At 35.4% G+C, this 26,046-nt stretch overlaps 1 protein-coding gene across 1 annotated transcript; it reads left to right on the forward strand.

The window, feature by feature from the left end:
* The first annotated feature begins 180 nt into the window (after window positions 1–180).
* LOC132140598 (dehydrogenase/reductase SDR family member 11) lies at window positions 181–25,738 on the forward strand. The gene is made up of 7 exons (XM_059549413.1): window positions 181–589; window positions 19,660–19,869; window positions 21,237–21,331; window positions 21,426–21,555; window positions 22,742–22,834; window positions 22,915–22,980; window positions 24,923–25,738. Exons 1-7 carry the CDS (start codon window positions 455–457, stop codon window positions 24,962–24,964), a joined length of 771 nt encoding a protein of 256 aa, XP_059405396.1. The 5' UTR covers window positions 181–454; the 3' UTR covers window positions 24,965–25,738.
* Window positions 25,739–26,046: the final 308 nt, after the last annotated feature.

Here is a 26,046-nt window from a genome sequence, read left to right on the forward strand (position 1 = left end):
TTTTTGAGTGGTTTGTGCAAACACACATTCTATGCACACGTTCAATTCAGCGTTAGTGTTCAACAGTATACATTTTTGTGTGGGAGAAAAAAAAACGGGCGGGCGGCGACAGCAACCCAAAGCTTGTTTTTGTTTTTGTTTTTCTTCGCCGCCGTTAATAATTAATCGCAAATTCAGCGGGGATTGGATCCGTGTGTGTCGAGGTGTTCCTGGGTGTTAACGGTAGAAGATCAGGGAGGGCTGGAGTGATTTGTTCCCGCCTCAGACACGTTCCCTGATACCATTCTGAATCAGAGATAGCACTGCACTGGCGAAACTGACACAAAGTAACAGCCGCGCGCAGTAGTGATACATTGTTTCAGTCCGGCGTGGATTAGAACTCTCAGTGTTCCATTGTGACATCGCGTCGCGCGGACTCTGATTCACTGTATCTGTATCTGGCGCGTCTGGTCTGATGATGGAGCGCTGGAAGGGCAGAGTCGCGCTGGTCACCGGAGCGTCTGTCGGGATCGGAGCGGCTGTGGCTCGCGCTCTCGTCCAGCACGGCATGAAAGTGGTCGGCTGCGCGCGGAACGTGGACAAGATCGAGGTAAGCGACGTTAAAACGAGCTCTTTGACATATTGTGAGCCACCAGAGGCCTCAGTGATGATCTAGATTCTAGACCTAGCGCTATTGTGTTAGCTCACTCAAGTGTTTCTCCAGAAACGCGCGACTTTCCCTCAGGAGATAGACAGACAGACAGGCAGGCAGGCAATTGAAGCTTTATTCAGAAGTTGGGTGTTCATTTGGAAAAAATGACAGCTCAGCTGCAATCGCCCTGTTACAGTGATTGATCGCGTGTGAAGTATTGATAGGTTTCGCCCCGCCCACTTTACACTACAATACAAAATCATACTACTGTACATGTATTTAAATACGTATTTACATCCAAGCCTAGGGGAGTTTAATGTTGTTTTTATTGTTAGATTGTATAATGTTAAATGTACTGTTATTTGGTTTTAGGAGTAAATTACAATATTTTAATATTCTGGGTGCAATACAAGTAAGTGTCCCTTTAAAAAAGAGCAGAAGGAATTGGATTGTTCATTGGGTTCTCACTTCAACATTCCTCAACCCTTCCTCATGAGCTGTCAATCAATGAGAGCCAATCAGTCTTGTCAATCATTTATGGGTTTCTTTTAGCCCTGCCCTTGAGTTAGATACAGATTGTGTAGTTGTGTATAGAGGAAACTGAACTTTTTTTATATAGGCCTATATATATATATATATATATATATGTATATATGTGTATGTGTGTATATTTCTGTCTTAGAATAATAATATAATCAAATTATGTTTAATATATTTTTTTGTAATATGAATTATATTTTAAATTGTTTATTATATTATATTATTGTATATATTATTATAATATTTACATTTTTTTATATTATTAAATTGTATATATTTACATTTATTATGTTATTAATTGTAACTTTTTACGCCAGTGATGGACTTTTTTACAAATGTATTTATACACCCCTTTCACATATAAAAAGATTCCCAATGTTTACATGGGGTGTAAATTATTACATTGTGCCAGATTCATAAAATAATAGCTGCTGAAAAGTGCCACAGTAAAGAAAATTTTGGAAGTTCATAATGACGCGTTATTGCAGATTAGATTCAGTCTTTTTTCTCAAACAAGCAGTAGTTACAGTCTGTTTAAATATTAAGATTTATTTCTAAAGATACGAGCAAGTTTGAATCCTCATAATAAATATTTTGTTTGTTTGTTTAACTTCCTACTTTTTTCCCATTGCTGATTCATAGAGATTGAATTCAAGTGTTTCAGTTCTTCGTGCGTCTGTACAGTGCAGTCCATTCATAACACGTGTGTTTGCAAAATATTGTTATGATGGTTAAAGGTTGAAAGTTATCACATGGTAAATGCTCCTCCGATTTACTGCACCACTTTAAAGCTTTGATTTTCCCGATTAATAAATGTTTAATTCCTGGAAATGCCTTTTTTGGCTCTCTTGTGTCATTTTGACAATCTGTCTGTGCGCGTAAATGTGAACAATCATTGAAGAGGCTCTTCTCAGGTTTATCAATAACAAAGATAGAGGTGCAGTAAGTGGTTACTTTATGAGATCCGTGTCTGCATAGTGAAACGAGAGACAAGGCGAGCTTTGTGTCTGTCTGATCACAAGGCACCACTGTAATTGTGTCAAAGGCTGTGCTTGTGTGTGTGTGTGTGTGTGTGTGTGTTCGTGTCCCTCAAGAATATAAACATTCACACACAGCAGCCCGATGCTGAGTGGATGTAAAGCACTTTCGTTGTCACCATAGTCAAATTTGACACCAGTCCTAATGAAATCTCACCAGTGCATGCATTTCCTGTTGAACGCTATTAGTCAAGCTTCCCAGCCCTGCTTTTGTATTCCAACCAAACAGAGAGACTGGAGAATCAGTTAGAAAGGTTTGGGAGCAGGATAGTGATGAACAAACTGTGGAAGTAATAATGTGGTCGCTATGGGAGACAGGATGGAATGGGAAGCAGGGTCTTCACTGGCAGCATCCGTTACAGCAGATTCCCATTTCTGTTCCAGGATCAGTTTTTCCTATGGCAACCTTTGAGCTGATGGGTCACTCTATAGACACGCCAAAATACATGACTGCATGATGAGATCTTTTAGCATCTTTTGTTCGGTTTCTGTGGAAGGCCCTTGGACAACATGGAGTTCGAATTTTTATAATAATAATTATGTATGATATGTTTTTATATTGTTTATTTTCATATTGTTTATTGGAGTAAAATAAATGAAAATAATAAATACATTTTATTTTAATGATTATATTTTATAGTTTATGTACTTTCATTTTATTATATATAGTGTATGTACCGGTAAGCTGACTCATATATATACATATATTCGTGCCGTGAAAAAGGTTTTGCCCCCTTTCTGGTTTTTTTTTGTTTGTTTGTTTTTTTGTTGTTGTTGTTTTTTGAGTATTTGTCACACTTCAAAGATTGAGATCGTCAAACTAATTTTAATACTACACAACTATACCCTACGTGAAAAAGTAATTGCCCCTTAAATCTAGTAACTGGTTGTGCCACTCTTTGCAGAAACAACTCCAGTCAAGTGTTTGCAATAACTGGCAGTGAGTCTTTCACTTCGCTGTTGAGGAATTTTGGCCCACTCTTCTTTGCAGAATTGTTTTAATTCAGCCACATTGGAGGGTTTTCAAGCATGAATGGGCTGTTTATGGTCATGCCACAGCATCTCAATCGGATTTAAATCCGGACTTTGACTTGGCCACTCCAAAACCTTAATTTTGTTTTTCTTGAGGCATTCAGAGGTGGACTTGCTGTTGGACTTGTGTTTGGGATCATTGTCCTGCTGCATAACCCAAGTGTGCTTGAGCTTGAGGTCACAAACTGAAGACATTCTCCTTCAGGATTTTCTGATAGAGAGCAGAATTCATGGTTCTATCAATTATGGCAAGTCATGCAAAGCAGCCTCAGACCATCACACTACCACCACCTTGTTTGACTGCTGGTATGATGTTCTTTTTATGAAATGCTGTGTTGGTTTTACGCCAGATGTAATGAGACACACCTTCCAAAAAGTTCAACTTTTGTTTCAACAATCCACAGAATATTTTCCCCAAAAGTCTTTTTTTTTTTTTTGGCAAATGTAAGATGAGCCTTTGTGCTCTTTTTGGTCAGTAGTTGCTTTTACCTTGGAACTCTCCCATGGATGCCGTTTTTGCCAAGTCTCTTTCTTATTGTTGAATCATGAACACTGACCTTAATTGAGGCAAGTGAGGCCTGCAGTTCTTTAGATGTTGTTCTGGGTTCTTTTATGACCTCCTGGATGAGTTGTTGTTGACTTCTTGGAGTAATTTTGGTAGGCTGGCCACTCCTGAGAGTTCCCCACTGTTCCAAGTTTTCTCCATTTGTGGATATTGACCGATCAATGGCCGTGTTTTTGTTACCTCCAAAAAATGTTACTCTCAACCCTGTTAGCCATCAGTGTTGGGAAGGTTACTTTGGAAATGTAATAGGTTACAGATTACAAGTTACCCTGTTTAAAATGTAATAGTAGTGTAACTTTTTCAATTACTTTATTAAAGTAATGTAACTAATTACTTTTGAGTACTTTTTGATTACTTTTCTAAATTTGTGAAAATTAAAGAATAATAAATAAAAGCATATACATCAACTTAAATACAGTTATCTAATAAGCATGTGACGTATTCTGTGTAATAAACTCCTGAAACATTGTTGTTTTTGTTGTCTCTTTGTATATGATGATAGTTTTCTCAAAATAAGTAAAATGCACATGAAGTGACACAGAGCAGTTCTAGAAATTGTGTTTATGTGCTCATTTACTCCTATATTGAGGCGGCAGGGGTTGAAAACACTGCGAGCTTCAGTAGGCCTATGTGTAATAAATGAAACCATGTCTTTGGAAATAAAAACCATGGAAAAAAAACCATGGAAAAAAATTCAGACTGGAAAATTCAAACTCATACAAACAAATTCATGGACCAAACTATTTTTTATTTTATCTATTTTGTCTATAATCGTTTATCTAACGATTTTTATCTATTTTAAATCTTTAATTTGGGGACATGCAAAATAATTAAAAGTTCTCTCCTGAACTGCACCTTCACTTCCATTTTTCTCTTCAGTCTCTTTATTTTGCCCTGTTATGCATCTCTCTCGTGACTTTAATACTCAAGATTGAACAAAACTATACTTTATAATACAATACTCTACAATACTACAATATCTTTATAGAAAAATCCTAATAATGTACACGAGTCATATTTTTCCCTTACAAAAATTAACCTTGCTTTTATTAGCCTATATAAAAAGTAAAATAACCTTGTTTAATTTTTTTTTTTGCAAATGGATTTGTATTTATTTTTAAATAAATGCATTTGTAAAATAATTTTAAATTTTTGGTTATCACAGTTAAACAATAGTAACCATTTTCTCTGGATTTATAGATAAATATTAAAATGTTAATTTTCGTAAGGGTTGTGTTGTTGTCTGTCGTTGCTCCCCCTAAACCTATAAAAAAATCTGAACTTTTTTCAGCTAAATTCCTACTGTAACATTACAACAGATAATAATGACGTCCTTTATATAGTATTTTGAGTGATGACTGATGAGCAACGTGCTGCTGCTTGATTAAATAAATAAAACAAAACAAAGACAAAAAAGCATCTTTACAGATGAAACTGACCTGAAACCCTGAACAGTAGTTCTGCTTCTCTGCTCCAGCTGTGCGCTTCCACAGTGCACTCCACTCTATTCTCTCACTCTCACTCTCTCTCTCTCTCTCTCTCTCATTGATTACTCTGAGTCTGATCCAAACCGTTTGGCGGAGGCGCGGAGAGCGCGCGAGTCATGCCTAACAATTCATGATTTATTAGAGATTTAATTATCAAATGGCGGATTCGCAAATGATCGCTTTAGTACATTCGGCAGGCAATTATACAATAATGATATTAAATAGTGGGGCAAAATCGGCTGCCAGGACACCGGGAATTGTCCCGGTTCTCCCGGTGTCCAGTCCGCGCCTGATTTCCACAGACACGCAGAATGTGCAAGTCATATATTGCATTTTTGTGGCTTAATATTCACAGACACTAGTCCATGTCATGTTTTGATTCAAGTGTACTGACCTACTTTTGATTTAGTCATCCAAAATGTGGCATATTCCGTCCGCGTTAGGCATTTCATTTATATGACTGGATTCTACGAACCAGACTGTATTCCCGCATCCCAGAAATTATTAGGGCGTATGTCTCAGAATAGTCAGTGCAATTTGGGAAATAAATCAGTTAAATCTGTATGTGGATGCGTGTAAACATTCAAATGTAATCCCCTTTGTAATCGTTAAAAATTTCATAAGTAACTGTAATTTAATTACTCATTTTTTCATAGTAACTTTAACTAATTACAGTTACAATAATTTTGTAATTAAATTACGTAACGCCGTTACATGTAACTAGTTACTCCCTAACACTGTTAGCCATAACATCAAACTCTGATTAATGCCATTTTTAACACATTATACAAAGCTTCAGGACTACAGAGGATGGATTGGCATACAGTATTTGCACTATACAGCCCTGTCCAGTCAAACAACAGTCTGCTCCAGTAATACTACAACTCCCTTCACCCGTCCTGCTGTGAAACACTCACACTCATGTTGCCTCACTGAGCACTGGATGAGGCTCTTTGTCTTTGATTGGATTGATCTTTATCGCTTAATGTGAGATGTTTTATGCTCTAAACCTAATCACTTTCCCCCAGCAGTCTTCAGTTGGGTGTTACATTACATCTTTTCATAGAATTGTTCAAGATCTTCATTTAGGCTGAATCTGCAGTGTTGGCGAGTGTTCTGTTCACTTGTCGTTCAAGCTCAATCTATTCACAGAAAACAAGTGGTGCGTGACACAGTGCATGCAGGCCCTCCGCTTGTGTCATGATCTTTACATCATGCATGGAATCAGTAAGCTGGAATATTCCGCTGACCTTGTCAGCACTAAGTGTTTGGTTGGGCTCATGTGATCAGGGCTGCTCATGGCTGATTGGGATGAACTTTTTTTAGTGGCTTCTCAACTCAACACAGCACTGCACATTTTGTATGTCTGCCTTATCTACACGCCTAATTCAAATCAGCTTGTTTGCAGAAAGCTGCAAGAAACCAAACTTGTTCTATTAGATAGGAGAGGCTGGATGTTTGCTGAAGATTAGTTTTCATAATAGAAACAGATTTGGAGAAATGTAGCATCGCATCACTTGTTCACCAATGGATACTCTTCAGTGAATGGGTGCCGTCAGATTGAGAGTCCAAACATCTGATAAAAACATCACAATGATCCACAAGTAATCCACTCCACTCCAATCCATTAGTTCACATCTTGAGAACTGAAAAGCTGAATTTGTTAGAAACACATAAATCATTAAATCGTTTTGGCGCAGTGGATAAGACGCATGCCTTTGGTGTGAGAGACCCGGGTTCGAATCCACTGTGAGACACCAATGTGTTCCTGAGCAAGACACTTAACCCCTAGTTGCTCCAGAGGCGTGCGACCTCTGACATATATAGCAATTGTAAGTCCAAAGCGTCAGCTAAATGAATAAATGTAAATCTAAATGTAAAGCTTACTTAGCTTTGTGCACTAGCAGATTTGTTTTTGTAATTTAGTTGATTGTATATTTGCCCATGTCGTTAATACTTCAAGAATTTCTCAAATCAGGTTGCAATAAGAGAATTTACATGCATATTTTACATCAGTGATGCTCGCTCTAATAAAACTGATGTTTTATTAGAAATGGTTGATTTGAGGGGAACCGTTCATACAAATCTTGATCAACACAACTAGATTTGTGCAGATTAACGCGATTGTGGCTTTGCATGAATATAAAACATTAGCATGGATGTCTATGAGTTTATTCAGTTTAATCATGTCTTGTGCACATATCTGTTTTGCCATAAAGAAAAACAAAAGCCTTAATGATTTCAGCATTTACTGTAAATGTAGTTTTCATCTTTAATGAGTTACCTTTGCACAACAAAACTCTGTCATTTATTGTCTAGGTTACTTGCAAAATAGGCATAACATCTTTTTTTTTTTTTTTAGCTTTTACCTGATGAACACAGTTTCAGAACATTCATCTTATGTTTTTTTGATTGTTTAACAAAAGGAACACTTTTGAATGTTCTTTTTGAACATTTTGAAAGCAGTATTAAAATGTAAAACCAATGTTAAATGAATGTCCAATTGAAATGTTAAATGTGAAAACATTACATGAACAATGTATAAATAATGTTTTCCTGCATAAACGTTATTGAAGACATTCAGATAACTCTGAATGTTAACGTTAATGGAAGAACTTAGAGAAGCTTGCTAGAAAGTTCTGAGAATGTTCCCTGTTAGCTGAATACAGCAACGTAAGTGTTAAATGACTGTAAAATGTGCATGTGTTTGATGGTACACATGAATAGGAAATGCCACTGTGCAATGTTGTTATTCCTGTCTGGATTCGCAGCTTTCTCAGACCACAGTTCCCTGAACTGATTATTCCAGTTGTCAGTTACAGTAATGGATGGCCTTTGTGTATGTTTTGTTGCAACTGAAACATGCGTAACCAAACCAGTTGTGGGCACTTTTTTACTGCATCAGATTACAAGGGCTAACCCTGAGCGATGACATCAGCCACCCGTCCATCCCTTCATGAGTCAACATCCATCAATCCTCTCTCTTTTCATCTGGCTCTTAAAGGAACAGTTCACTTGGAAACGAGTCAAGTCAAATATATTTATATAGTGCTTTTCAATGTAAACATTGTTTTTAAGAAAATTGTTAATATTTGTTATTTTCATATCTTCATGTCTTACAGTTGTCTTCATGTCTTACAGTTGTGTTGAACAGATTAGAGCTCAGTGATAATATAGTTTAAATAAAAATTCTCATTATGCTCATCGTTTCAAAATAATATGCATTTATTATTTCTGTCAAAGAAACAAGATTCATTTTTGAACATTTACGCTGCTGTTTTCCAGTTTGAAAATTGTGACCTCAAAGAAAATCAAAAAATCTAATAATATGTCATGCAAAAAAAATATCTATATTGTATATAAATCGTAAATCTTAGTTCTAAAATGTTTTGTCAACATGATATTGATCTTTGTCGAGCAAGTCAAGGCACTTGACTTGAAAAATCTGCTTTTAAATCCAGCATGAACAATTTTTGTGTGTGTGTGATGCATGAATGAAATAAGGTTTGGAATGACACAAGACTGAGAATTGTTGATTTCTACAGAGAAGTAAAGCCAGTGCGAAATCCGCCCTGTTAGATCTGTGAAAAGCAGTAAGCGGCCCAGTCATCAGATTTGATGCCAAGTTTCACGGCTCTCGTAAAAGGCACTTAATCAGACCTCAAATAGTCTTCACAGACTCTCAGTCATCTTCCTGTGGCCGAGGATCGAGGCGCTGCAGCTAATGAATTCTGTCGTCTTGGCAGGAGGCTCATTGTATTTGTTTAAGCGCGTCACTGCGGTGCCATCAGACGGACCCGACTCTTTTAGTTTTGCTTCTGTTGTGAGCGCTGGGCTGTTTGCCAGCCGCAGTTTGAGTAAAGAGGGTTTTTCCCCACTGTGCTTTGAAATGCATTGTGCTTCATTCACACTTGCCATGCTTTTACTCTCTAGCTCTGTTCCAAAATCTAGTGAGCTGCCTACTTAAACAGCATTATAAGACATTATAGTTTGCAGACACAAAGCTACCTTCCCCTCACCAAGGCTGCATTTAGTGGATAAAAAATACTATAAAATCTGAAATATTATTACAATTTCAAATAACTATTACCTATTTTGATATATTGTAAAATGTAATTTATTTCTGTGAGGCAAAGCTGATTTCCAGCATCATTACTCCGGTCTTCAGAAATCATTCTAATATGCTGAATTGCTGCTTAAGAAACATTTCTGGTTATCAATGTTAAAAAAAAGTCGTGCTGCTTCATATTTTTGTGGAAGCTGCGATACAATAAATTGTCCAGGATTCTTTAATGAATAGAATGTTCAAAAGAACAATTTTTGTAAAGTTATGTCTTTACTGTCACTTTTGCTGAATTTATTTAATGCATCCCTGGTGAATAAAAAAGCTAAATCCTACGGACTCTGCACATATCAACTTTACTTTAACTGTGACTATACAGCATCCCTCCATTACTATGATAACACACATAAATCAGCTCATAAAATGCTGAAAGTGCACTGACTACACAGCGCACACACTGATATAAGTCTAATGCAGTGCCTGCTGGTTAAGTAGATTAAGTCTATTCGGCATTCAGAGAAGCTAAAGAAAAAGTGTGCTTGTATGTGACACAACACACGGGTCGTCATGTCTCCTGCAGGTCGTGGTGTGTCAGCTCCACATCCAGCATAGAAAACAGCTCCAATGCTGCACACAAACCAGACATGTAGGTCACACATGGACATGTTAGGGGGACTTAATCTACACTTACATATAGTCTTTTGAAAGTGCAACTGTGCAGGTTAATAAACACTCCATTTTCAGAGGATCTGTGTTCCCTCCACAATGAAAAGGCATATTTATAATACACATTTCTTTCAGCTTGAACTTCCCAACATTTGGCCAAAATTAAAGCATCTTTCAATAAATCAAATTCCGAAAATCTTTGATCCTGTGATGCATGGCAGTGGCATCATACTGAAGCATGACATGCAGATGCTGATCAAACAAATCTGTTGATCTCTCCTGAACACATGCAAATTGTGACCAGAACTGATTCCGTAAGCATTTATACACCATCACCTGATTTACATGATTCCTGTAGTCAAACAACACGAGCAGCACAAGCAAATAAAGCACACTTTCAGTGAACACAATTTATTCGTAGTGAATAACTACTCTGTGCATTACATAAAAAAAAAAAAAAAACTTTTGGTGAATGGCAATGGAATGTTTTTTTTAATTTTGTCTTCTCATCTGAAAATGTAGAAATTTAGTCAGTTTTGAGGTTAACTGATCAAAAATTCATGTCTCTGGAAAATAGTGATCCGTGACATTGTATTCTGTTGGATATCAAAGATTGTGTGTCAGAAAATAAGGAATTTGTGCACACATCAGTGGTCTTTATTTCGAATTAAAAATCTAGTGATGGGCCACTAGAATAGACACAAAAGCCCCAAGTGGCATGAAGTGCGATTTATTTTGTTTCTTAATAACTCTTATAATTAATGGGGTTATTATTCAATATTTCTATGAATTAGATGTACACTTCAGACATCTCTGCTGTTTATTCAAACCTATAAGCTGGTTGGGTAAAATATATCAATTTGCATTAATAGTGTTCCTATTATTACATTTACATTTAGCAATGTTTTTATCCAGAGCGCTCTTTGATTAGTTTTACCATTTGTGCCATACAACTATATTAGCAAATATTTTTTTTTTCTTTCTCTTGATAACACACTGGCTGGTGCATCACCATCCTGCACATGCTAAGCTTATATCTAAATATATTACAGGTCTTAAGGGTGGCATCTTTCCTCATTTTACCCGAGTGTGTGTGTGTGTGTGTGTGTGTGTGTGTTTATCCAAGCCCAAAGATGGAGTGCATCTAATATTTCTTGTAGAAATAAGCAATATGAGCTTTATATCCACACAGAGGAGGCCTGAGATATGAAAGCAGATGTGAAGGGCCTCCGGGGGACGTCCCTTGTCTCCTGAAAGCCACTGTCTCTACACTAAATGACATCAGAATCCAGGAGCAGACGTGGATGTGTGTGGGTTCATTGAGTGCATGGAGACCTGCTGAGAGAGGCAGAGATGCAGGGGAGAAACAGCCCTGCAATAAATCAAATGCCTTTATATTTCATAGCAAGACTCAAAGCTTTGTTTATTTCTTATTGACTAGTTTTATTCTCACAGTGAGTGTGTTGTGTAGTTGCATGAGGAAATATGCTGAAAGGCTTTGTGTGGAGTAATCTGCGATTATACTGAGCTGTTGCATGATAATGAAACCCCTTCGTGCCGTGAGATGGATTCATCCGTCGGTGGCCAGACGGTCTGAGGACGTGCCGCGCGACCATGCTGTCTTTCTATTACTGTCTGCGTGTGAACAGTGTCTTTCTCTGACCAGCCCCTGGAAACTGATGTCGTGTTAAAAGGCATGCAGATCGTCAAGTGTGCAGTTGTTACGACTAGTGTCTCCTACATGCATTCAGGCTTTGCATTTAATCAGCATTGAAACATTCTCCCAACAAAACACTTCAGATTAAATATCACTCCAAACAAGATTATTTAGGGATTTTTCTGTGCCTTTAAAACGAAGGGAGAGAGAAGTGCCCTCTATGTACTAAGTTTGCATACTAAGCATCCTTTGACAGCTCAGTCAATCTTCTTCTGTATCTGCTAGAGGAGATCTGTTGAAATAATCACTTTTGTAGGAGAAACTGGGCCATTGCTTGCAATTCACATTTTCTGGCTTCATACTATCATATTTGACTCTTATAAATGTAGAATTCATGACATTGTATATTGCTTATGGAGAGGTTGCATAAGTCTGAATCCCTGTTTTATTGTAGTGATATTCTTCTAGTACTATTTTAGTATTGTTTATTTATATTACTTGTGACCCTGGACCACAAAACCAGTCTTAAGTGTCAGTCTTTCCATTGATGTCTGGTTTGTTAGGAGGACAATATTTGGCTAAAATACAACTATTTGAAAATCTGGAATCTGAGGGAGCAAAAAAATCTAAATATTGAGAAAATCATATTTAAAGTTGTTCAAATGAATTCTTAACAATGCATATTACTAATCAAAAACATTTTGATATATTTACAGTAGGAAATTCACAAAATATCTTTATGGAACATGATCTTTACTTAATATTCTAATGATCTATAAAATCTATAATTTTGACCCATACAATGTTTTTTTGGCTGTTGCTACAAATATATCCCAGAGACTTAAGACTGCTTTTGTGCTCCAGGGTCACAAAATTATTTTAGTATATAATATTATTATTTATAATACTATAGTGTTATATTTTTACTATAGTGTTATATTTATTATATTTTCATAATTGTTGTAGTTGCTCATTTTTATGTGCTTTTTTTCTCTTTTATAATATAATAATTGTATTATCTTTTTTATTTATATCTATTTTAGTTTTAGTATTTTTATTCCATTAACTTATATTTAAGTGGAAGTTTTTTTATCATTGTATCACTTTTTAATAACTATATTTTATTTCAGCTTTATTATGGTTAACAATAACAGCACTGTGTTCTGCAAAAAGTACATTAAAGAAAGAAAGAAAGTAAGATTAAAAAGGAAAGGAAAGGAGGAAAGAAAATGAATGAAGGAAAGCAATAAAGAAAGACAGAAAGAAAGAAATAGCACTTTCATTACATTAAATGCTATATATATATATATATATATATATATATATATATATATATAATTCTGTATGTCATTGTTCATTTTTCAACTGATGTTTTATGTTCGAGCAAAACAGCGGTGACTGCTGGTTATTAATGCTTTTATTAAAGAGAAGAGCAAATGTTTTCAAATCCTAACTTTGTCATTTGTCAGATTTATCGCTGATTTATCACATGTCACTCATTACATGTACTGAATGAATTTTGAGGTGGAGATGAACCATTATCATCTGCTCATTTCTATGCTCTTGGCCTATTTTATGAAGGGTAATGGCAGAGCGCTTGGCTTTTGGTCTGACCGTCTCACACACACACACACACACACACACACACATACATCACGGCCGGATGCTTCTCGTGGTGCTGAAACTAAATTGGGTGGCTTTCCACACACAGAATCTGAGACTCTCACATTCTCCATCTCCAACATTCACACACACACACACACACACACAGAGGAAACTCAACACTCGCCAAACAATCTGTGAGCAGAGATTGGCTTTGATGAAGAAATTAAACTCTGCCTTCAGATCCTCCAGGAATGATAATTTTTACAAGATTTACATTTATGCATTTGCTTACATTACATTAAAGGTTTACTTGTGCATGTTATTTATTCAAGTTTCTGTGTGTGTCACACTTACTGTATGCAACCCCCCCCCCCCCCCCCCTCAAAAAAAACCCTTCAAACCATTCCATAGTCGTCTGGACAAAAATGTTAGTTTTTAATATAAATGAATGCAGTTTCATGATCATGTAATAATTGTGATTAATTTCTCCTCCACTGGCAGGAGTGTTCAGTCTGTGTCTCATTAAACTCTTTACTGTTAGTGATGTGAACGACTGATTCCCATGTTACTAAACATTGAGCTGATTAAAGATTACTGCGGCTTTACTCCCTTACACACACACACACACACACACACCTTATATCATCTGCCAGTCGTCTTATGAGTTTCTACTGTCCTATAGTTACCTTCTGTTTTCTTCCATTCTTTGTTTTTAAGTGGTCTCTGTCTCTATAAATGTGTATAGCAGGATATTCAGTGCTGAATAATGATTTATGGTTCACTGATAGAAAGTTTTGATAAGATAATACACTGACATTTCTTAAATTGTTATTGGGCTGTTGCAATGTTCAATATATTAATCTGTATTTATGTATCTGCTCTAATAATGGATTAAAGGGGTCATTTTTTATGTTTAATGCAAGAATCACAGATTTCATTAAATGAAAAGAAGAAATAATGCAATTTATAAATTTTTGTTTGTAACAGTGTTATTATTGGTTTTATAAACAAACACACACATCTAATGATAGTCAAAAAGCAATATTTGCTTTTTTAGTTACTTTATAAGAAAAACATTTTAATATATGGAAAATGTCAATGACTTTGTCAGTGAACATTTTTTGTGTCATGGCACAAATTAATCTTTTGAAATTCATTCACATTTTATATTTGTCTACAAAACACCAGCAGAAGCATTTAGGTTCAAGGAGATTTTAGATGATCCTTTAATCAATGTGCAAATATGATTCTACATAATTTAGCAGATTTCTTTCAGATTTGTCAGTTTGAAAACAACTTATATAAAACATTTTATGAAGTTGCATATAGGTTTTATTATATATATATTTATCAATAATTTGAAGCCATTACTTTTTTCCTTGCAAAAATGAATTTGATTGACTGCTCTTCCGTTGTCAGTTTGATTGAATGCATGTGTGCACTCTATGAAGTATTTGGTTTATTTTATATAAGTATTAAGTATTTGTCGTGTTTTCCAGAAGTGCTGATCTGCTCCTCACTGCAGCTCACGCTGTACCTCTGTCATCTGCCACGTGTTTGCTTCACATAATTAGTTTTAATTGCAGTAAAGTGATGTTAAAGACGAAGGTTCTCTGCTCAAAGACCTGATTAATCAATAATGAAACCGCCTTATTGAAAATGTGTCCATTTCCATTATGGATTATTATTGGTTTTATCAAAAAGTAGTGGCAGTCCTGCTATTTGTGTGTATATATATTACATATTATATACATTTTGCTTATATTATTTACATATCACTGTTCAACGGTTTGAGCCCATTGTGATATTGAGATACTCAATACTCAATATCTCAATACTTTTTTTTATCAAGGCGGCATTAAATTGATCAAAAGTGACAGTAAAGACCTTTTTAATATTACAAGAGAATTCTATTTCAAATAAATGCTGTTATTTTGAACTTTCTATTTCCTCAAAGGGTCATGGAAAATGGTTTTCACAAAAATATTGGGCAGTACAACTGTTTTCAACACTGATAATCATCAGAAATGTTTCTCGAGCAGCAAATCAGCATATTTTCATGATTTCTGAAGATCATGTGACACTGAAGACTGGAGGAATGATGCTGGAAATACAGCTGTGCATCACAGGAATAAATTACATTTTAACAGATATTAACAGATATTCATATAAAATAGTGTGTGTGCATGTGTGTGTGTGTGTGTGTGTGTGTGTGTGTAAATTGAGCACTTTGTGACTATTTGATATATCTCAAGTGTTACCCAAGTACAATTTAAGCACTTTTTTCATTTAACTTCTATCAGTGTTCAGTTCTCCTGTGGAATTATGGGATATCAGCAGGTACAGTGGTTGCAGCTGATGCAGTTTCTGTTTTCACCATTCTCTGTAATGTGTGTGTGTGTATTTATAGTAGACTGTGTTGCTCAGATGTGTGTCAGTCAGAGCCGGTTGATGAAATCAGGTTGGTTCAGGTGTTACACAACACGGTTCCTGATGGCCGCACCCTTCCTGTCCTCTGTTTTCTGATCTCTGTGCAGAAGAACTAAATCAACAGCTCTCCGGTCAGCGGCGGCGGTCATCAGAGCTAATGATCCATCATTAATGACCTGGCCGGCGTCTGCAGGGTTTGAATGACTTTGATTAATGATTCAGCCCAACCTTTGGACAGCTGTAATCTATCACAGGTGGAAGTGTGTGTGTGTGTGTGTGTGTGTGTGTGTGTGTGTGTGTGTGCCTGTGTGTGTGTGTGACTAATCAGCAGTGCCTCCGTGTTTCGCCGACTCCTCAAACACGCCTCCTCTGTATGTGTGCATATAAGAAATATAAAAATATTATTTAAGAAACTATTAATAGAAAAATGTATTGTTTACATTTATAATGTAATAAATCTGTAAATAAACTGACAGTTTGAATCAGAGGATCTTGATGAATGAATAGTCAAGGCCGAAGCCTGGCACAAGCTTAGCGTGGTTTTAAGAGCTCTTAGTTCACCATCTTCTCCTGGAATTTCCGAATCTAAAAGAACCCCCTGATCTGGTGATCAGTGATCTATATATGGGGGATAATGTCACACCCTCAGGATTTAAGTGGGCCAAAGAGGAATGGTACCTTTTGGGAAGTTTTACACTCTTTGTCTCTAGTATGGTGTCTTGCATATGAAATTAGATTGAGGGGTTCAAGAGAAGAATCTTTAAGATTCTTATAAAACTAATGTGTCGCATAGGCATCAACATATAATATACACTCTCATTTAGATCATGAAAATACGAACTCCTAGATACCAAACATCATATAGATGAGGTTATATTAACTAGTGATCCATCATAAGCACATATAAAACATGTACAATACACAAAACACAATATACAAGAACAGTAACAGCATACACAATGCCCTAATGTACATCTGAATTAATTCAAAGAAAGGTTTTTCTTTGAATTAATTAGAGAAGAGTCCATTTTTATGTGCATTGTGTCTCTTTTTCAGAGACTTGAGTTAAAAGTGGCTTAGCCACATTCCTGGGTGTCGTAAACCTAGTGTTATCAGATAGTGGGCCTTTTGTTTCTGTGGAACCAGAGGCCTGTTCTGCCTTTTTTGAGGTGATAGTTGCATTTTGGGGGAAGGGTACATAGACCCTTTGGTTAGATGAGGGGGCTTTAGATATTATTTGTTAAATATAACAAATAGTTGTGTGTCTGATTGGTCCAAATGCTACATTTGCTAGAAGCGTCTGATTGAATGAGTTGTGACTATTGTAAGTCTGAGCTGTTTTTGGCTCTTTTGTTCACTTCCTGTTTCATTGGGCGGCTCAGATCTGCATCATTACTAATGAAGATGTGAATTTAAAATGACAGGCCAAATTGCTCTTCGCTGCAGGTGAAAGGAGACACGGATCAGGAAGGAAAGGCGTGTGTGTGTGTGTGTGTGTGTGTGTGTGTGTGTTTATGGCTCAGAATTCCCCAAACGTCTCTCCTTCACACCAGGTTTTTCCTGCTTTTGTACCTATTTCCATACGGTCGTAAGAAAAGAGCAGTAAGTGAATTTGAGAGCAGCTCATCCTGTTATATTCTCTGTGTCTAAATCTCAGTGCTTTTGTTCTTTAATGCAGAGCGTCATTGTGTGTCTCGAAGCCAGAGTTATTAAAATCTTAATTAAAATTCCTAAATAATATAAGTAAATTATTATAAACTTTTTAGACCTGCATGAGTTTATTTGTTGTTTACTAATATATATATATTAATTACATTTTTTAAATATGTTTTCAGATATGTACATGTTGTACTTTATAGTAAACAGTATCGGGATTATTTATTTCTTTATAAATATTTTAAATAGATATTTTTTGTTAATATATATAAATACATATATTTTTATAAATACATACTTAGACGTTGCAGTGGGAGAAAATACTAAAACACATAATTTGTAACATTAACATATATTTATTTATTGTATTATTATTAAATGAAGTGTGGTTCATTTAATCTATTTTTATTTTCATTTATTCATTAATTTATTTGACCTTTTTTAGTATTATGAAGAAGAAAAAACATTTTATCTACACATGTATTTACGATCACATAATTGAATTCAGTCATTAATGTGTAGATTCTCATTAATTTTAGGGGGGCTGGCATATAAATGTTGTCGCCTCTTAAAGTTGATGTTCAGATGGGTCCGGATATTTTTTTGTCTGTAGTACCAGTGACGCTTCATTACTTTGATTTGGCTTCAAGGGTTCATCCAGTGCAGACACACTCACTGAGAGCCAAACCCGGCCCCTGTCCTGGGCCCCGTCTCTCTCTTATGGCCCATCTGCCCCCCAGGGATGGAAGTGAGCCAATCACAAGCTAAGTAAGTCTCCCCAAAAAAGAACCAATCAGCCACAAGCTGAGTTGACTCACTGGTGAGAAAGAATGACTTCGGACAAATAACTTGAAATACTTTGGCAGCCTGGCACTAATGCTATGTGTGTGTATGTATATAAATAGATAGATATATATATTATAAGTATATTTAACATAGACTGAAGTGTGTGTGTGTGTGTGTGTGTGTGTGTGTGTGTGTGTGTGTGTGTGTGTGTGTGTGTGTGTGTGTGTGGTTTAATGAGTGGACTTGAGCTGTTCGTCAGCACTATTGATGTAAAGTGAGTGAAATTCTGTCAATGCTTTATCCGTTTAAAGACCCATGTGTGAGAGAGAGAGATTGGACATGTCCCGTCATCTATCACTGTCTGCATTTTACCCACTTAGTGATTTTAGATGAAAAGAGTTTGGATTGAATGAGCTTAAAAAAATGATAAAAGTAAGAATCAGGAGCCAGTAAATGGAGGAAAGTGCTCTTGAGCAGACGAGAGGAATTCTCTTTTCTTTATTATCGAGAGCTTGCTTGTCCCACACATCTTGAGTTTTGACATGTGCCATAAAGTCTTTCTTTTCAAAAAGCAATAAGTTGACAGTGTGTGTGTGTGTATGTTTTGTGATTCAGAATTTCTGCCTATCAGAAAGTACTGTTAATTATTTTTGATTATTCATATGTCGGTGCTTTTCTGTTGCCTCTCGCTGAGGATGGTTGTGTTAAACGAGGGGAATGCTGCGATCATGATAACGGTTGTTGTAATTGCAATCCACCGTACGGGAATGGAATACAATAATTAGTTGTTTTTACACAAATTACTAGTTTAGCAATATTATTATTCTTGTAATTATTGTGGCGTGAAGATCTGAGTCACTAGTTTAAAGGACATTTATATAATTAGCCTCTAAAACTAAAAAAAAGAGTCACATATATGTGCTGAGTAACTAATATTTATTTCTTAAATAAATACAATTTAATTTATATTTAATATAAATGTAAAAAAAATACAAATATATGTTAGTATTTAATAAATATGTATTAATATTTAATCTAATATTTATTTGTTAATAACATTTACTTAAAAATGTATACTTCAATTCAGCAGGTATTAAAAAGTGACAATAAAGACATTTATGAGGTTACAGATGATTTCTATTTGAAACCTTTTATTCATCAGATTATCATATTAGAACGATTTCTGAAGAGTGGGGTAATGATGCTGAAAATTCAGCTTTGATCACAGGAATAAATTGCATATTGCAATTTATTAAAATAGAAAATGGTTATTTTAAACTCTAATAATATTTCCCAATATTAGTGTTTTTGCTGTATTTTTAATCAAAAGTTGAGTGGAAAAGCATTTAGTGTCACTTTTGACCTTAAATCTGTTAGCAGTGCTTTACAGTGACACATCAAACCGCTTTCTCCTTATGATCTCAGACAGCTGTCAGTCTCGTCATGTTTCTCAGAAGACACTAAAAGGTCACTGTTCAAACGTTTTCTGTTCTTGTCCTTGCAGAAGTTGGCAGCCGAGTGTCAGAGCGCGGGATACAGCGGCACTCTGATCCCGTATAAGTGTGATCTGTGCAACGAGGAAGAGATTCTGTCCATGTTTTCAGCCATCAAGACGCTGCATCAGGGAGTGGACGTGTGCATCAACAACGCGGGTCTTGCTCACAACGAACCGCTGCTCAGCGGAAGGACAGACGGCTGGAGGAATATGATCGATGTGAGAAACACACACATCATTACTCTTGATGTCTATGTAGGCAGCATCCCGGCTGACCAGAGACTTGCAGTGCAGTGCTGTTCGATATCCTTTTCCAAGCAGTCATTGTGTCTTAAAATGCTGCCTATGTTTTAAAACAGCTATGGAATATCACACTTTTAACCATCGTTTTTGCATTTTTAATTTGCACTCACGTCATCAATTGTGGTTAAATGCATTCTGTTGGCACTCAAACAGCACTTCATTAATTTGAATGTAAATGTACATGCAACAACTAACAGTTGCATCGCATTGCATTGACATCTGGAACCTTCATTTTCCTTTATTTTCTCATTAACCCATTTTTCCCCATTTTGTCTTTTTTCCTATACTATACACTGTATTTTTTATTTTTTTTTAATTGTTTTTGTCATATTAATATTAAAGGAGTAATTGGTTTGTTTAAGGGAAAGTGCTTTGTACAGGCATTTCTACTCTCTTGTAATATTTGCGTGAGCTTATATAACACTGCACCAAAACAGGCTTTTAATCTTTGCAGGAGAGAGACCGGAAAACTCTCCAGTCATATATGTTTCAGTACTATTTATTTACTTTATGATTTTTACTAATATTTTTAATTAGCTTTTATTGTTATATTTTCATTTTTCTGCTATTTTGTTATTATTTTATTGATAAAATAATAGTTTTATTTATTTATTTAAAGTATTTTTAATTTAGTGTAATTTTATTTTGGTTTTGTTTCAATTCAGTTTTTAGTACTTAAACATACATATATTTCAGTAAGATGCCTCGACAATATTTCAATATTTTCAAGTAGTATAAGTTGAATAACTAAAATTACTAAAACATTTTTTTAATTATTATCTTATTTTATTGTAATATTTTCTGCCTCATAATAAAAAAAATCTAAATTAAATTGTCACTTTTTATCTCACATTTCTGAATTTATATCTCACAATTTTCTTCTGATTCCAAGTTTACATCTCGCAAAGTCTGTTTTTGTTACTATTGTTGTTTGTTTCTGCCATAGCAAAAAACACAATTGTGGGAAAAAAAGTCACATTTTATTTAATTTAAATTTTTATATTTAGTAAACATTAACAACACTGGTCAAAATAGGCTTCATTTTCTTTATGCAAAATATAAATTCAAATTTTCTTTTTTTGTTTTTTTTGTTCTGCATTGATTTGACTTGCCTTGTATTCAAGGCATACATTTAATCAGTTGATGATTACCTTGGGAATTGAACCCATCACCATGCATTGCTGCTTCAGCATCAGGAAAGATTTTTAAGATATTTAAAATATAATCTAGACGTGATCTGGATCTTTATCATCCATTCATACACCATCTGTGTTCCTGTGCAGGTCAACATACTCGCTGTGGCCATCTGCACACGTGAGGCCTACCAGTCCATGAAGGAGAGACATGTGGATGACGGACACATCATCAACATCAACAGGTGCTGCGCTTTACTGTCTGTTTGAGTTGTTGACCAGCAGAGATGTGCTGCTGTACACACTCATCCGAGGCTGTTGTTGATGATCTCTTGGCAGTATGGGGGGTCACAGGATGGTGCCCAGCGCTGACGAACACTTCTACTGCGCCACCAAATACGCTGTGACCGCTATGACAGAGGGACTGAGACAGGAGCTACGGGAGGCCAAAACACACATCCGAGCCACGGTGAGCCTGTGCACACACACACACACACACACACTTATTATAGGTAACTAAAATTAAAACCATAAAAACTCATGTTTTTACTTTTAAATAAAATAAATCTTTACTAAAATTAAATATAAAAAAATATTTTATTTCAGCTAGTTGCCACTATAACATTTATTGATGTATTAATGAAATAATGAAAATGTATGTAGAAATGTACAAAAAAATAATACAAATTAAAAAGACTCACAATACAATGACTGAAGCTTTAACCAAAAATGTAAATAAAGACAGAAAATATAAAAATTAAGAACTAATTCAACATATGAATAAAATCTAGAATAGCATCTTAAGGATAAAATAACTAAAATAATTTCCAAACTCCAAAGAGTTACTGAAAAACTAATAATTTAGTGAAACATGAAAAGGAAAAACTACAAAACATTTAATAATTTTAAAATTAGTGCTGTCAAACGATTAATCACATCCAAAATAAAGGTTTTCGTTTACATAACATAGGTATGTGTACTGTGTTTATTCATTATGTATATATAAATACATGAAAAATATTTTGTTTATACATTAAATATATTTATATATAATATAAAATATATATGATATATATATATATATATACATATACATGTAAATATTTTCTAAATATATACTGTATGTGTGTGTATTTATATATACATAATGAATAAACACAGTACACATACCTATATTATGAAAACCTTTCTTTTGGATGTGATTAATCATTCGACAGCACTATTTAAAAATAAAACACTTATATAATTAAGTAAGTAGATATTTTAGGTCAAATGGTTTCAGATGACAAAATAGTGGAAGAAAAATATTTGAGATTTGAGTTAAATTTAATAGTGTTTAAAATTAAATAGCTAGCATTTAACTAATATTCTTTCATTAATAATTTTTTCATTAATTTTAATGTTTTCTTTTTCTTATTTCTGTTTGGTTGGATATTAATTAATGTTAACCAATAGTCAAATATTTGTTTAATTATTGCTTAAATTGCTGTTGTAGATAATGCAGCCAACAGTTAACACGTTCATTTAATGTCAGGTCATGTAATAAAAGTTCCAGTAATAATAGCAAATAATAATAGATTTAAAAAGACTAATGGCTGTTCCAGGTATTCAGCATTGTCATATTTATGAGCCTATCAGTTTTCCTTTTCTCCTAGTGTATATCACCTGGAATAGTGGAAACTGAATTTGCCTTCCGGCATCACAACAGCGATCCGGAGAGAGCCGCGGCTGTTTATGAAAGTATAAAGGTAAAGAGATGGTGTGTGTGACGTGTCTCTTCACACAAGTCCTGCTGTTTAACTGCATCATGGCTGTTTGTCTTCTACAGTGTTTGAAAGCAGAAGACATTGCCAGTGCTGTCAGATACGTCCTGAGCGCACCTGCTCATGTTCAGGTGAGTCCACAACAAACACATACACTTCCAGCAAATCTAAATATCTGAATGATGTCTGAAGATCATGTGACACTGAAGACCGGAGTAGTGATGCTGAAAATTCAGCTCCGCATCACAGAAATAAATTACATTTGACTATATATTCAAATAGAAAACAGTTATTTTAAATAGTAATATAATATTTGATTTAATTGCATTTGCAAATTGTGGATCAGTGATTTGTCTGGAACAGACACTGTGTCAACTCCTTTTTATTTTATAACATTATCAAGTTCAAATTTTTTTATTGACTACAAAGTCGAAAGCTTCTCCAACTTTCTCTTCAAAACCTTAAAACATGTCAGCATTGATCATGTCAAACAAATACAATGTTGCACCAAAACAATGTGTAGTTTTAAAACGGATCTTTATTTCAGAAGCTAATTGTTTTCAGAAAAACAAAACTGCTTTAGAATTGAAAAGGCCTATTTCCTGTTTCCTATCACATCAAAATCCACCAACTGTTTTGACTTGTAAGCAGTGCTTGATCTGTGCATATTTCTCTCCTGATTCAGACTAGATGAATTTTCACTTGAGAAATCAATATTATAGACACAGGACGCTCATTCTGGTTTGCATTGTTGAGTTTTATCTATGTAGATAAATTAGTTACTTATAAGATTTTAAAAAGTATTTGCCTGATTTCAGAGAGAAGCCTTTATCATTGATACAACACATGCTTTTATATGAGGAAAATGTGCAGTACTTTTGGAAAGCAGAAAGTTGAGCATTTTTTGATGACACTCAGTGGCCCCATAAATGACAGTACACAGTGTTTTGACTTCTACCACACTATTAAACGCAAGTGTGGTCTTTTTGTGGTTTACAAAACATCACTCTGTATGATAATGCAGAATGTATTGGGAATTAATTACTGTAATTCATAAATTAACATTTGAAATGAAAATGTACTCATCCTCAGGCCATTCAACATGTAGATGAGTTTGTTTCTTCATCAGGTTTGTAGAAATGTAGCATTGCATCAGTGTCTCATCAATGGATGCTCTGCAGTGAATGGGTGCCGTCAGAATGAGAGTTCAAACAGCTGATAAAAACAACAATAATCCACAAGTAATTTACAGCACTCCAGTCCAGCAGTTAACATCTGGAGTAGACAGAAGCTACGTGTTTGTAAAAAAAAACAAAATACAAATCCATTATTAAGACACCTTAACTTCAAACCACGGATTCTTGCTAAAATGTAAGTCCATAATCCATAATAACACTTCCTCCAGTGAAAAGTCCATCTCCTGTTGTTTCTCACATCAACACTATTGGGGCTTGTTCTGTGCAGATTTCTCTCATGATTCAGACCAGACGACTTTTTCACTGGAGGAAGCTTTTTCATGGATAGAGGACTCATATTTTAGCCAGAAATTTAAGTTAAAAGTTTATTTTTTATATGTCTAATTTTTTTATAACATGCAGCTTTTAAATTTCCAAGGCATTAACTGATGTACTGGAGTGATGTGGATTATTGTGATGTTTTTATCAGCTGTTTGGACTCTCATTCTGACGGCACCCATTCACTGCAGAGCATCCATTGATGAGACACTGATGCAATGCTACATTTCTCCAAATCTGATGAAGAAACAAACTCATCTACAGCTTAAATAGCCTGAGGGGGAGTATACATATTCATTTTTGGCTGTACTTTACGTTTTCAAGTAGTCGTAGGTGATCTTTTATGATGTAGCTAAGGAAAATAATATATTGTCCGATCATTGACTAGGATCCTTGAGCTGATCTTCAGACAGCAGAGAGACAGACTAATCAAATCACAGCACTATCACACTCATCACCTGCTGATCGATCTCTATTACATTTGTCTCTCTCTCTCTCTCTCTCTCTCTCTCTCTCTCTCTCTCTCTCTCTCTCTCTCTCTCTCTCTCTCTTTCTCTAGATCGGTGACTTGCAGATGCGTCCGGTGGAGCAGGTGTCGTAGGACCGGATCGTGAACGGGACGACACCTGCTGGCCAAAAACATGTATAACACTTTGTTTTAAAGAACTGATTGAAGGGTTTGGGTTTGCAGATCGGATCAAATCGGTGAAGGCGGCGCTGTGTGGCTCGATCTGACGCGACGCACAGCGAGATTTCTTCCGTTTAATGAGGGGAAGCTGTCAGGCTTTTCTCTTAAAAACACACATCGCCAGAAACCGGAGATTTAATGTGCGTTACTGTCTGATACGGTCACGTGAGACCGGTTACACCGAGACCAGTACGCCATGAATTGCACATCTTATTTTTTATTTTTTTAGGTCATATTACATGTCTGTTTTAAGAGTGTGACGATAGGACACAGTCGCTCGGTGTCGGGTTAGGTGATGTTAATTAGCCTGCTGTATTAATTGTGTCAGGAGTATTCTAACTTGAACTGTATGTAGATGTGGTTCCATACTGTACCTGCAAAAGCTACTGTTCGTTTGAAGCGGTGAAACGAAATCAAATCCGCGCATGATTTTCATGAGAAAGAAAACTGTTTGACTCCAGTCTCACTCCGAATCAGAAACCTAGTGAGAAATGTTTAACACTGAATGAATTGTACAGACTGGTTTCTTTCGTTGGAAAATAAGTATGGAAACACTGTAGTGAGAACTTGAAAATAAATAATAGTTGATATAATTAATTCTTATTGATTAAATGAGATTATGATTATTGATTATGAATAAATTCCTTTACTTTTTGCTGTATATGTCACCACTACATCTCAAAACTACGGTGGCCGTAAGGTGACTTTTTCGGTTTACTTAGTTTTGTCGTGGCCACGACATAATAACTCGTGGGAACGTGATAATATGTCGTGGCCACGAGATATTAATTTGTGGGAACGTCATATTAACTCGTGGGAACGTCATATTATGTCGTGGCCTCGAGATGCTATGTTGAGGGAACGACATGTTTTTCTCGTGGCCACGAGTTTAATGCGTAAACAAAACTGCGCGACCATAGCAACCCGGGATTATCAGAGATGGATTCATTCATTTTTTATCTTGAATTATTCATTATGTCGTGGCCATGACAAAA

The sequence above is a fragment of the Carassius carassius genome, chromosome 5 (assembly GCF_963082965.1).
Source record: "Carassius carassius chromosome 5, fCarCar2.1, whole genome shotgun sequence".
Classification (NCBI taxonomy): Eukaryota; Metazoa; Chordata; class Actinopteri; order Cypriniformes; family Cyprinidae; genus Carassius; species Carassius carassius.